Raw genomic sequence first — 14299 nt, forward strand, 5'->3', positions numbered from 1 at the left:
GATAATTTTTCCAAGGTATCAAAGCCACTGAGAGGTAAAATCTGGCTATTTAACTCCAAAACCTAAACATTACCACAAAGTAATATTGACTACCAAATATACATTGTAATTGAAACTAGACTAGCCAAATGCTGCTAGGTTTCGAGAGGTTTAAATAAAAATGCAAACAAATATTTAATCTACTTATGACAAATTTTCAAAATACACTTTCTTTGAAATGTTATTTACACTATAGTGCAAATTTTAAAAATATTTTTAATGTAAAAGATAAAAATACAGATTATGATTTTACTTTATGTAAAAGTTGTCATAATTACATTATTATATTGTAAAATCTCATTGATTTAAACTAAACATTTTAAATATTAGTTTAAAAGTTAACTGACATTCAAAGTTAATGGTTCCTGGGTCAAGGCTACCTACAAAACTTTATTTTAAGACATGGTTTAAATAAAATAGATATTTTATAGTACCCACGTTTCCTTAAGGAAGACCCAAAGACACTTTCTCATGAATTTTATGTAAGTCATGCAACTTAATTTCAGAAATAAGTAAATATCATTATGTTGACCATCATTATCAGGCTCTTAGGAATTAATCCCAATCAAGAATGCCAATAACATAAAATTCACACATGAAAATTTTAATGGAGTCCTGGTTGGTTTGGTTCAGTAGATGGAGCATCAGCCTGCTGACTGAAGGGTCCCGGGTTCGATTCTGGTCGGGGGCACATGCCCAGGTTGCAGGCTCCATCCCCAGTGGGGGACGTGCAGGAGGCGGCCAATCAATGGTTCTCTCTCATCACTGATTTTTTTTTCCCCCCATAGCTCCCCTCCAACCGGTTCCCACTCCACCCCAGGCCCTCACCACCCTATTGTCTGTCCATTACTAATGTTTCTCTCACCCACTCTCCCTTTCTCTCTGAAATCAATAAAAATATATTTTTAAAAAAATTTTAATGGGAAATGAAAATAAAAATGTACCAAAAAAATTAAGTTATTCTACTGACAAATTTCTGAAAAATTTTCACTTCAAAACATAGCTAGAATTTTAAATAGGTAATATATTCTTTTTTTCCCCCTTACAAAAAAAGAAATAACTTGCTTTAAAAACACATACCTCTTTCCTTGTTTACTTTGTTCAAGTAAATCCACCTTCAGCTTTATACATTCCTCTTGGGACTTCTGCAAACTCTGTTCCTTTTCAATCACCATTTTCTGACACTGCTCTAATTTATCTTCTGCCTCTCTATAAAATAAAGGATATTTTTTAAGATTATTAAAGCGATTATGCCAGTATGCAAAAATAGTTCAACATTAGTTATTCTGTTAGTTTAAACGAGAATTAAGAGAAATGAATATTTAATTAGAGATAAAGGAAAGGGCATATTTATCATTTGCCATCTACGAGTTTTAGTAATAATAAAAGAATACTTACATCAAATTATATATATACAGCTTACTAGTATATCCTATTTCATGGTCAGATACTAAAAGCACTATCATATAGTTTAGAGACTGGATAAGAATGACTATTATTTATCACCACTATATTCAATGATTTTTTTCCTGACAGGTACAAAAAAGCAAATATGAAAATATAATAAGTGTAAATATATGAAACAAAAGACAACATTTTCTTTTTTTGCTGATAATATCATTAGCTACCTAGAAAATCCAAGATAATCGATCAAATGACAAATTATTAGACTTAAAAGATTATGACAAACACTCCAATCTATCTACAAAAGGCTAAGTGACTGACTGTATGTCCCTCCGACTGGCCGGTGCTTATGATGCCCACTGGCAATCCTATCTAATAAAAGAGAAACATGGTAATTGGCGTACGACCGATACCCTTCCCATTGGCTAATCAGCGAGATATGCAAATTAACTGCCAGCCAAGATGGCGGCCGGCAGCCAGGCAGCTTGAAACTAACATGAGGCTTTCTGGCTTCAGTGACGGAGGAAACCAACGCTCCCGCCTGCTTTACCAGCCTCTGAGCCTGCAGTTTAAGAAACATTGTAACGAACATAGAAGCTAAACAAAACCCCAGAAACCTGCTTTCAGCGAGGCCTGGATCTTAGAGCTGGAGTTATACAGTGTTTCGATTATAGAACTGAAACAAACCAGATACCTTCTTTCAGCAGCAGAAGCCTCAGAGCTGGAGCCAGAGCTAAAGTTGGCCCAGAATAAAAAGAAAAAAGAAAAAAAGAAGCAGTTGGGAGCTTCAGTCGGCCTGAAAACAGCCCTCAGCCCCTCACCCAGACTGGCCAGGCACCCCAGTGGGGACCCCCACCCTGAAGGGAGTGTGACCAGCTGCAAACAGCCATCATCCCCTCATCCAGGCTGGCCAGGCACCCAAGTGGGACCCCCACCCTGATCCAGGACACCCTTCAGGGCAAACCAGCCAGCCCCCACCCATGCACCAGGCCTCTATCCTATATAGTAAAAGGGTAATATGTCTCCCAGCACCAGAATCAGCGGAGCCGAGAGGCCTCCCGGCACCGGGATCAGCGTAACAGGGGGCAGCACCCAAACCCCCTGATCACCCTGCGGCTCTGTGTGACAGGGGGCGGTGCCACAACCCCCTGATCAGCCCTGCTCTGTGTGTGACAGGGTAGAGCCATAACCTCCCCATCAGCCCTGCCCTGAGTGTGAGTGGCGGCGCCCCAACCCCCTGATTGGCCCTGCTCTGTGGGTGATAGAGGGTGGCACCCAACCCCCTGATCCACCCTACCCTGAGTGTGACAGGGGGCGGTGCCCCAACTCCCCTATCAGCCCTACTCTGTGAGTGACAGGGTGGAGCTCCTCAACCCCCTGATCGGACCTGCTCTGTGCACGACAGGGGGGAGCTGCCTTGAGTTTGACAGAGGGCGGTGCCCCAACCCCCCAATCGGCCCTGCCCTGAGCGTGACTGAGGGTGGCATCGCAACCTCCCAATCTGCCCTGCTCTGTGCATGACAGGGGAAGGCGCCCCAACTCCCCAAACGGCCCTGCTCTGAGCCCGACCAGGGGCTGCACCTAGGGATTGGGCCTGCCCTCTGCCATCCGGGAGCAGGCCTAAGCCAGCAGGTCATTATCTCCCGAGGGGTCCCAGACTGTGAGAGGGCACAGGCCGGGCTGAGGGACCCCCCTCCCCCCCCGAGTGCACAAATTTTTGTGCACCCGGCCTCTAGTTTAAAAATAAACGTTGACTCACGCATGCGCGATACATACAAAGCTCTTTGGTTGTTCTGATTCCAAGAATTGATTTGTCCCCATCTGACACTGACCTCCCATTTAAATTAATTCGAAGACAGTTTCCCATGATGCCAGCATTTGCGATGACTATTAATAAATCACAAGGACAAACTCTAGACAGAGTAGTCATATTTCTACCTGAACCCGTTTTCGGACATGGTCATTTATATGTTGCTTTCTCTCAAGGTCAAAGAGCACGAGACGTTACAGTTAAAGTTGTAAATACTTCATCACAAGGGAAATTAGTCAAGAACTCTGAAAGTGTTTTTACTCTGAATGTGGTATACAGGGAGATATTAGAATAAGTTTAATCAATTTATTAGTCACTGTTTTTATCAATGTTGTTTTATGTCATGTTTTTATTGTTTTTATATCATGTTTTTGCTGTTTTTATATAATGTTTTTGTAGTTTTTATTTTTTTTACTTTTTGTTTTTATATTTTATTGAGTTTTTACAGAGAGGAAGGGAGAGAGAGATATAGAAACATCGATGAGAGAGAAACATCGATCAGCTGCCTCCTGCACAGCCCCCACTGGGGATATGCCCACAACCAAGGTACATGCCCCTGACCGGAATTGAACCTCAGACCCTTCGGTCCGCAGGCTGACACTCCATCCACTGAGCCAAACCGGTCAGGGCAGTTGTTCTTATATCATGTTTTTGCTGTTTTTATATCATGTTCTTGCTGTTTTTATATCATGTTGTTATTGTTTAGTGATCAATTATATATTATTTTCATATACATTTTACTAATTTTCTTTCATCTCTGACTCCTCTATTATAGAGAAATGGCAAGTAGCGATATTAAAATATTTCTTCTAATTAATTTTCTTTCAATGTGCACGAATCCATGCCAGGCCACTAGTTACACAATAAAAGCAGTAGCTTTCCCATGTACTATCAGTGAACAAAACAAGAACAAATTCACAAACAAAAATATACAATACCTAGGACTAACCATAATATATGAGTTACAAAGAAATCTGAGAAATTCTAATGGTCATGAAAGACAACTTTAGTGTACATCTGAATCATCTGCAGGACTTGTTAAAACATAAGACTGTGCCCTGGTTGGGTGGTTCAGTTGGTTGGAGCATTGTCCCATACACCAAAAAGGTTTCAGGTTTAATTCCCAATTAGGGAACATACCTAAGTTGAGAGTTCAGTCCCTGGTTGGGGCACGTATGGGAGGCAACTCATCAATGTTTCTCTCTCTATATCTCTCCCTCTCCACTCCTCTCTCTCTAAAATCAATAAAAGCAGCATGTCCTCAGGTGAGGATTAATAAATACACAAATAAAGATAATCTATCCTCATATTTAAAAACAAACAAACTAAACATAAGATTGCTGGGTCCCACCGAAACCGGTTTGGCTCAGTGGATAGAGCGTCGGCTTGCGGGCTGAAAGGTCCCAGGTTCGATTCCGGTCAAGGGCATGTACCTGGGTTGCGGGCACATCCCCAGTGGGAGATGTGCAGGAGGCAGCTGATCGATGTTTCTCTCTCATCGATGTTTCTATATCTCTCTCTCCCTTCCTCTCTGTAAAAAATCAATAGAATATATTTAAAAAAATATATTAAAAAAAAGATTGCTGGGTCCCACCTCTCACAGTTTGTGATTCAGTAAGTATGCGATAGGACCTGAGATTTGTATTTCTAACAAGTTCCCAAATAATGCTAATACTGCTGGTTCCAGAACTACACTTTAAGAATCACTAAAATGAAGTAATGTGCTATTTAGTATGTATATATTTCTTATTTCAAAGCAGAATAGAAAAAATTATAAATTGCCTGATTCTGTATATTTTCTTTCTTGAATTCCACTGAAGAGATAGAGAAAGGGCATATTTATCATTTAACATCTATGAGTTTTAGTAAGGAATAAAAGAATACTTCCATCAAATTATATATACAGCTATGTAAGGCAAGAAATGAACAAGTTAAAATTTAATAAAAGCATGTAAATAAGTATCTCAGCCTAGATCTAGTCTTTTTTTTTTTTTAAGTCCCCATATACTGCATGAATCCTGAAGCCAAGAGGAGCTAACACAGATTCAACACATTCTAACATAGTCCAGTACAGATTTATCGGGGCAGACGACAAGATTTAACATGATATATAAAAAAGCAGAAGTAGGAAATAAAAATTTGTTGTTGTTGTTAATTCTTAAACAAGGATATTTTTCCATTCATTTTTAGAGAAAGTGGAAAGGAGGGGGAGAGACAGAGAAGCATTGATGTTACAGAGACACATTGACTGGCTGCCTCCAGCACTCGCCCCAACGATGGCTGGGATGGAGCCTGCAACTGAGGTATGTGCCCTTGATCGGAATCAAACCCGAGATCCTTCAGTCTGTGGGCCGACACTCTATCCACTGAACCAAACCGGCTAGGGCAGAATAGAAATTTTAAAGCTATAAAAAGTATACTTACCGCTGAAACCGGTTTGGCTCAGTGGATAGAGCGTCGGCCTGCGGACTGAAAGGTCTCAGGTTCGATTCCGGTCAAGGGCATGTACCTGGGTTGCGGGCACATCCCCAATAGGAGATGTGCAGGAGGCGGCTGATCGATGTTTCTCTCTCATCGATGTTTCTAACTCTATCTCTCTCCCTTCCTCCCTGTAAAAAAATCAATAAAATATATTTAAAAAAAAAAAAAAAGGTATACTTACCTCAAAACTTTATCTTGGGCTGAAACTTCTGCTTCCAAATTTATAATTTGTTCTTCTAAGATTGGCACATTGGCTGCCTGTTGTTTAGCAGATTCAAGCATAGAGACCTAAAACAAACAAGGTAGTTCTAGATGGTGGAACTCAGTGATCTTTCTCATTCTTTTTTTTCCATTTTTAAAGTTTTCTTTAAAAAAAAAAAAGTTTTCAACAAAAGAGAATGTATTGCGCTGCCTGGTGTCACTAAGTGGTTAGAGTGTCAGCCCGGGTCGTGGGTTCGATTCCCGGTCAAGGGCATGTACCTGGGTTTCAGGTTGATCCCAGCCCTAGTACAGGTATGTGCCAGAGGCAACCAATCAACGTGTCTTTCTCACATCAATGTTTCTCTCTCTCTCCCTCTCTCTCTCTTCCCTTTCACTCTCTAAAAAAATCAATGGAGTCCCTGGCTGGTTTGGCTCAGTAGATAGAGCATCGACCTGTGGACTAAAGGGTCCCAGGTTCGATTCTGGTCAAGGTCACATGCCTGGTTTGTGGGCTCAATCCTCATTAGGGGTTGTGCAGGAGGCAGTAGATCAATGATTCTTTCTCATCATTGATGTTTCTATCTCTCTCTCCCTCTCCCTTCTTCTCTGAAATCAATAAAAATATATTTTTTTTAAAAAATCAATGGAAAAAAATGTCCTCAGGTAAGCACTAACAACAACAAAAGAGAATGTATTACTTTAAAAAAGAAGAGCCGTAGCCAGTTTAGCTCAGTGGATAGAGCGTCAGCCTGCAGATTTGAAGGGTCCCAGGTTTGATTCCGGCCAAGGGCACATGCCCGGGTTGTGGGCTCAATCCCCAGTGGGGGGCATGCAGGAGGCAGCCGATAAATGATTCTCTCTCATCATTGACGTTTCCATCTCTCTCTCCCTCTCCCTTCCTCTCTGAAATCAATCAAAAAATAAAAAAGATAAATAAGCTTATTTCCTTTAATGAAAACACACAAATTTGCAATCTTAAGATTTTAAGCTTGCTCCCCCTCCCAGGAGCACAGCCAAGCCTTTCCCCAAGCCCTCTTCTTCCCGCCCACAGTCATGCATCTCCTAAATTCTAAAGGACCCCTAAGAGGCTTGCAACCAGGGTAGGGATGGGCAGCAGCAGTCTGTCCCAGGCAAACCCCTAAACCTGTCTCTACAGCCCCCCTTTCTCTGACTTCTTAGTGAGCCAAAGCAGCTCAACCTAGCTTATTTCACTATCTAGTCCCTCTGTTATCCTAGGCCAGTGATGGTGAATCTTTTGAGCTCAGCATGTCAGCATTTTGAAAAAACCTAACTTAACTCTGGTGCCGAGTCACATATAGAAAGTTTTTGATATTTGCAACCATGGTAAAACAAAGATGTATATTTTTGATATTTATTTTATATATTTAAATGCCATTTAACAAAGAAAAATCAACCAAAAAAATGAGTTCGCGTGTCACCTCCGATACGCGTGCCATAGGTTCGTCATCACTGTCCTAGGCCCTTTCTTGTTTAATTTTTCCCAGCTTAATAAATGTCCTCTAAAATAAAACTTAAAAAAAGATTTAAAGAAGCTCTGACTTACTAAATGCAGACTATACAAGTTTTTCTGAATCATTTTCAGATATTAAATTCAAATAAAATTGATTCCATATATATTGATACTATCCTATCTAATAAAGACAGAATATGCAAACTGACCATCACTTCATGACAAAGATGGTGGCACCCACAGCCAATAAGGAGGGAATATGCAAATCAATGTGACAAAGATGGCGGCGGCTGGCCCGGAGCTAAGGCGGGAGGTGGCGCCTGGCCCTAGGGCGAAGGCGGAAGGTGGTGGCCAAAGCGAAGGCCGGGATCCTGGGTGCCAGAGGGAAACTTGTGCCGGCAGCCAGGGGAAGGAAGGCCTATTCTTGCACGAATCTTCGTGCAACAGGCCTCTAGTATTATCATAATAAAAGCTATTCATAACACCTTAAAACAACACAAGAATATTTTTCCAATTCTAAAACTTCATGTAATTATGATTTTCTGTTAGCATAGTCACCATTTTAAGAAACATACTTTTGCTCTTGACTGTGTTAATTCAAAGTGGACAGATTCTATCTTAGTCATTAAAGAATGATTCTGTGAGACCAAACAGGCATTCTGTTGCCTAAGTTTATTAAGTTTCTCTCGAAGACTTTTCATCTCCTGATCCATAGCGTTAGCAGATGAAAAAGATATCTGAAAAATCAAAAAAGAACAATCTATTATTATTTCATTAAGCATTACATGTAATTAATGGAAAATGGTGAACAATTATCTATAAAATAACTAAGTAGCTCAGAAAATTAATTAAAATATTTAGTGAGTGTTGGTGAGGAGCTGTGGAACAATCAGTTCCCTCTCCATCACTGCTGGAGGACATGTACATAAACAAGTACAGCTTGGAACTTTGGAAGAGTTCTTGGTATTATCTATTAAGGCTAAATATGCTAAGATTTGACAGTTTTATTTCTGGTATAAATCTGACAGAAACTTTTATATTTTTGCACCTGAAGATATAAAAATATTCATAGCTACATTGTCCATAAGAGACAATTGAAAGAACCCAAATGTTCACCAACAATAAAATGAATACTGAATAAACCGCATACATATTTTTATTTCACGCTTTTAAATAAAGTGGGGCCTTGACTTGCGAGTTTAATTCGTTCCATGATGGAGCTCATAACTCAAATTACTCGTATGTCAAATCAAAAAGTGAACGAGTGAGACACGTGATGCTAGGCTGATGTTGTGGCTTTCACTGTGATGTTCGCTGTGCCAGCTAGCAGTGGAGTATCTGAAGCTGGCTCGTAACCCGAATTTTAGCTCGCAACTCAAAGCAAAAAATTGGCCGAGAGACGGCTCGTATCTCGAAAAACTCGTTAGTCGGGACACTTGTAAGTCAAGGCCCCACTGTATATATTTTACAATAAATTATTTTAATTTTCATAAGGGTTAAGATTTTCAAAACCTGATTTAATTATTATTATTACTTTAAAGCTATTTTTAAAAGGCACAAGCATTTTATTTATTTATTTTTTAAAATACATTTTTATTGATTTCAGAGAGAAAGGGAGAGGGAGATAGAAACATCAATGATGAGAGAGAATCATTGATCAGCTGCCTCCTGCACACCCCTTACTGGGTATCAAAACCGCAACCCAGGCATGTGCCCTTGACTGAAATTGAACCCAGGACCCTTCAGTCTGAAGGTCGATGCTCTAGCCACCAAGCCAAACCAACTACGGCCTTATTTAATTATTTTTGAATAATATATTATACAATTCAAAAGTGAAAACTATAGAAAAGATAAAGCATACACAGAAGTCTCATTCCCATCGTTAGTAGTTACATAACCAATGTTTTAACATTACCATTTATAAATTTTTAACACCACTCATACAAAAAATATGAAACAGCTTACATAGGAATTATTAATTAACTTATAGAGAAGAGAGAAAGCCTGTGGTAGCAGGTGCTTCCTTTGGTCAGAAGGAATAGAGAGCTGCAGGGGCAGTCAATCAAGGTAAGCAGGCTGGAGCAAACAGCGACTGAGCTAGCAGACGCCTGTCAGAGCACAAGATTCTGCCAGGCGGCTCTCCACTGTCAGGCTGAGCAGTGGTATTTCAGACAAAGAAACAAAGTCACAGAGCCCTGCCTCTGCCATTTGGATTCCCAAAACTCACTTCCCATTGCCCATGGAGTCGGATCCAGGAGCATACTATCTGCAAAGTAAGAGCTGTTGCCGTTGAACCACTGTTTCCCACTGTGACTGATCCACGGGAGGGGTACTTATACCTGACAAAATAGATTTCAAGATAACAAGAGACAAAGATGGACACTTATAATGGTAAAGGGAACACTACATCAACAAAGCATAACACTTCTTAACATATATGCACCCAACCAGGGAGCGCTGCAATATATAAAACAACCACTAGACCAAATGGACATAATTGACATTTACAGAACCTTTCATCCCAGAATATCAGATTATACATTCTTCTCTAGTGCACATGGAACATTCTCAAGGATGGACCATATGTTGGATCACAAAGCTAGCATCAACCAGTTCAAGAAGATTGAAATTATACTGAGCATATTCTCTGACCACAATGCCTTGAAATTAGAAATCAACTGCAAAAGGGAAGTAAAAAAACACACAAATACATGAAGATTAAACAACATACTGCTAAAAAACGACTGGGTCAAAAAAGAAATAAAGGATGAGATCAAAAGATATATAGAGACAAATGAGAATGACAATACAACATATCAAAATCTCTGGGATGCAGAGAAAGCAGTAATAAGAGGGAAGTTTATAGCCCTAACTGGTTTGGCTCAGTGGATAGAGCGTCAGCCTGCGGACCGAGGGGTCCCAGGTTTGATTCCGGTCAAGGGCTTGTACCTTGGTTGCGGGCACATCCCCAGTGGGAGGAATGCAGGAGGCAGCTGATTGATGTTTCTCTCTCATCGATGTTTCTAACTCTCTATCCCGCTCCCTTCCTCTTTGTAAAAAAAAAAAAAACACAATAAGTTTTTTTTTTTAAAAAAAGAGGGAAGTTTATATCATTACAGACCTATCTCAGGAAACAAGAGAAATTCCGATAAACAACCTAACATCACATCTTAAAGTACTAGAAAAAGAACTAAAGCAACCCAAAGTCAGCAGAAGAAAGAAAATAGAAAACTTAGAGCAGAATTAAATAAAATAGAGAAAGACTATACAAAAAAAATCAATAAAACAAAGAGCTGGTTCTTTGAAAAGATTAATAAAATTGACAAACCCTTGGCTAGATTCACTAAGGAAAAAAGGGAAAAGAGCCATATAAACAAAATCAGAAATGAGAGAAAAATTACCACAGATACACAAAGGATCATACTAAAATATTATGAAAGACTATATACTACCAAATTCAATAATCTAGAAGAAATGGGTAAGTTCCTAGAAATATATAACCTTCCTAGACTAAATCATGAAGAACTAGAAAATCTAAATAGACTGTTCAGCAGTGAGGAGATTGAAGAAACCATCAAAAACCTCCCAAAAACAAAAGTCCAGGCTTCACCAGTGAATTCTACCAAACGTTCAAAGAAGATTTAAAACCTATCCTATCAAACTCTTCCAGAAAATTGAAGAGGCAAGGTTTCTTAACAGATTCTATGAGGCCAATATAACCCTGATACCAAAACCTGTCAAAGATAACACAAAAAAAGAAAACTACAGACCAATATCTCTGATGAATAAATGCAAAAATCCTAACCAAAATACTAGCAAATTGAATACAACAGTATATCCAAAAAATAATACATCATAATCAAGAGGGGTTCATTGCCAGGGCACAAACAAGGATGGTCCAACATACACAAATCAATCAACATAATACACAATGCCCTAGCCTGTTTGGCTCAGTGGATAGAGCATCAGCTTGCAGACTGCAGGGTCCCAGGTTCAATTCCAGTCAAGGGGCACATGGTTGGGTTGTGGGCTCGATCCCCAGTGGAGGGTGTGCAGGAGGCAGCCAATCTCTCTCTCCTTCTCCTTTCCTCTCTGAAATCAATAAAAATATATATATTTTTTAAAAAAACATAATACACCACATTAACAAAAGAAAGGATAAAAATCGTAAGATCTTATCAACAGATGCAGAAAAAGCATTTGATAAGATATAACATCCATTTATGATTAAAACACTCAATAAAGAATAGAAAGAAAGTACCTCAACATAATGAAGGCTATATATGATAAACCCTCAAGTAATATCATACTCATAAAACTGAAAGCTTTTCCTAAGATCAGGAACAAGGCAAAGATATCCACTCTCACCACTCTTATTCAACACTAGAGGCCCAGTGCATGAATTTGTGCACGGGTGGGGTCCCTTGGCCTGGCCGGCAATCGGGGCCAATGTTGGGGAGGGGGAAGCCAGTCAGGGGAAGGGACCACAGGAGGTTGGCCGGCGGGGGAAAGGACCATGGGAGATTAGCCGGCTGGAGGGGAGGAACCATGGGAGGTTGGCTGTGGGAGCGCACTGACCACCAGGGGGCAGCTCCTGCATTAAGCATCCGCCCCCTGGTGGTCAGTGCACATCATAGCGACTGGTCAACCAGTCATTCGGTCACTTGGGCTTTTATATATATAGATAGTGCTGGAAGTCCTAGCCAGAGCAAAAAGGAAAGAGAAAGAAATAACAGGCATCCAAATAGGGAAGGAAGAAGTCAAACTGTCACTTTTTGCAGATGACATGATTCTATATATAGAAAACCTTAAAGATTCCACCAAAAAACTATTAGAAACAATAAATAAATATAGTCAAGTTGCAGGATATAAAATCAATGTGCAAAAATCCATTGCCTTCCTGTATAACAACAACAAAACTTCAGAAAAAGAAATGAAAACAAAAACAAAAACAATTCCTTTTGTAATTGCAACCAAAAGAATAAAATACCTAGGAATAAACTTAACAAAAAACATGAATGACCTATATACTGAAAATTACAAAACATTATTAAAAGAGATTGAAAAAGACACAACAAAATGGAAAAATATCCTGTGTTCATGGATTGGAAGAACCAACATAGTTAAAATAGCCATATTACCCAAATCAATATACAGATTTAATGCAATCCCCATCAAAATCCCAGGTTAACAGTAAGTATACTTTAACCACTTAATAAATAATCACAGAAGTTTAAAAATAGAATGATATACCAAATCAATTACTTTCCTCTTAAGACAAAACAAGAACCATTATATTTAAATTCAGCAAGTCTTGAGCACGGTAATAAGACTTTGGAAAAAAAGCATTTAAAGAAAAAACTCAAAGTATTTTAAGTACGTAAAAAACAAAGCCACTTTTAAGTAGAGAGGTCTAAAAACTATAACCTTATCTCTTGTCTGTTTTTGAAAATCAGTACTGCTACTGGGCATTTTACAAATTTTTTTATAAGGTGAGTAATTCAAAAGTCCAAGCTGGCTAGGCTGAGAAAGTTCTTCCAGAATCAGCCTTTCAGACCTTGAGGGATTACAGGCATAATCGGAATTTTCACTTGGACTAACACTAGAGAAAAAAAGAAAAGATGCATTTTAGTTCTTTGATAGTTTAAGTATTCACTCCAAATTTCTATACATTAAATAAGGAATAAAGAAAAGCATTTGAAATGCTGTTAGAAATTGGATTCACACTTAAGAACTTAAGGCTTCAACTGAAATTTTAAATAAAACATAATTAATTTTAAACTAGCAATCTGTGTATTTCTAGAGCTTCTATGCTAGAAATACTTATTTCAAAAAGCAATCATAATAATAGATGAATAAGGCCCCAAATATGTATTTCATACTGTGTCCCTTAATATGTGCTTTCTTAATATGTACATGATTCTCCAATATTTCTATTTTCTCCTAAACTGAGTTATATTTAAAGTTATAAAATATTATTTCCTATTCTAGACACATTAGAAACACAATAATAATGAAATTCAGACATTTTACATTTGTAAATTAAGTCATACTCTGAATTCTATATGTGATTTTATTTACTTACCTGGATAACTCTTCCCCTAAACTCTGCAAACTCCATTCTGTTATTTTTAGTTCATGTCGTAAGGAAGCAACATTTGCAAGCAAACTTTCTTCTTCATTGTCTTTCTTATAGTAGTTTGATGTATTAGATTCCATTTATTTCTTAAAAAAAAGAAATGAATTTCTCGTACCTTGCCAAAAAGAACCTGTGGTGTCAATCAAAATACTCTCATATTAATGGAGTTTAATTATTTTTCTATTTCTAAAGTTGTGAAAGCTTTCATGGTAATTTAAAACAAATTAAAACAAAAAAAAACACATTTAATTTCTCTGAAGTGTAAAGTTGTAATGGAAAGTTCTATAGAATTTAAATGAATCAATTTTCATTATAGCCAGGGTCCAGTTATTATAGATCCCCTTTGCTAAACAATTGTGTGAACTCAGTATTTTTATTCCATGTTAAAGATGAAGAAAATAAGAATAAGACTGATTAGCCCTAACCGGTTTGGCTCAGTGGATAGAGTGTTGGCCTGCGGACTGAAAGATCCCGGGTTCGATTCTGGTCAAGGGCATGTACCTTGGTTGCGGGCACATCCCCAGTAGGGGGCGTGCAGGAGGCAGCTGATCAATGTTTCTCTCTCATCGATGTTTCTAATTCTCTATCCCTCTCCCTTCCTCTCTGTAAAAAATCAATAAAATAAATTTAAAAAAAAAAGAAAGAATGAGACAGATTAAATAATATACTCAAGGTCACACAAACAGTAAATAATGGAACCAAGATTTGAACCTAAGTCCTCAGGATCCAAAGACCTTTTAATTGTCACCCTGCA

The 14299-nt window shown here is 38.6% G+C and overlaps 1 protein-coding gene across 4 annotated transcripts in view; it reads right to left on the reverse strand.

Moving 5' to 3' along the window:
* Window positions 1–14299, reverse strand: part of CCDC18 (coiled-coil domain containing 18) — a 125982-nt gene that overhangs the window by 106750 nt on the left and 4933 nt on the right. For all 4 annotated transcript variants that reach the window (XM_081087751.1, XM_081087750.1, XM_081087749.1 and 1 more), the window contains exons 2-7: window positions 13492–13631; window positions 12834–13008; window positions 7982–8143; window positions 5916–6022; window positions 2138–2176; window positions 1120–1248 (exon numbers count right to left, since the gene is read on the reverse strand). In XM_081087751.1, coding sequence (XP_080943877.1) covers window positions 1120–1248; window positions 2138–2176; window positions 5916–6022; window positions 7982–8143; window positions 12834–13008; window positions 13492–13625 — 746 coding nt within the window. In that variant the 5' untranslated portion in view covers window positions 13626–13631. The remainder of the gene's footprint in view (window positions 1–1119; window positions 1249–2137; window positions 2177–5915; window positions 6023–7981; window positions 8144–12833; window positions 13009–13491; window positions 13632–14299) is intronic.

Source organism: Myotis nattereri (assembly GCF_964212035.1).
Source record: "Myotis nattereri genome assembly, chromosome: 3".
Lineage (NCBI taxonomy): Eukaryota > Metazoa > Chordata > Mammalia > Chiroptera > Vespertilionidae > Myotis > Myotis nattereri.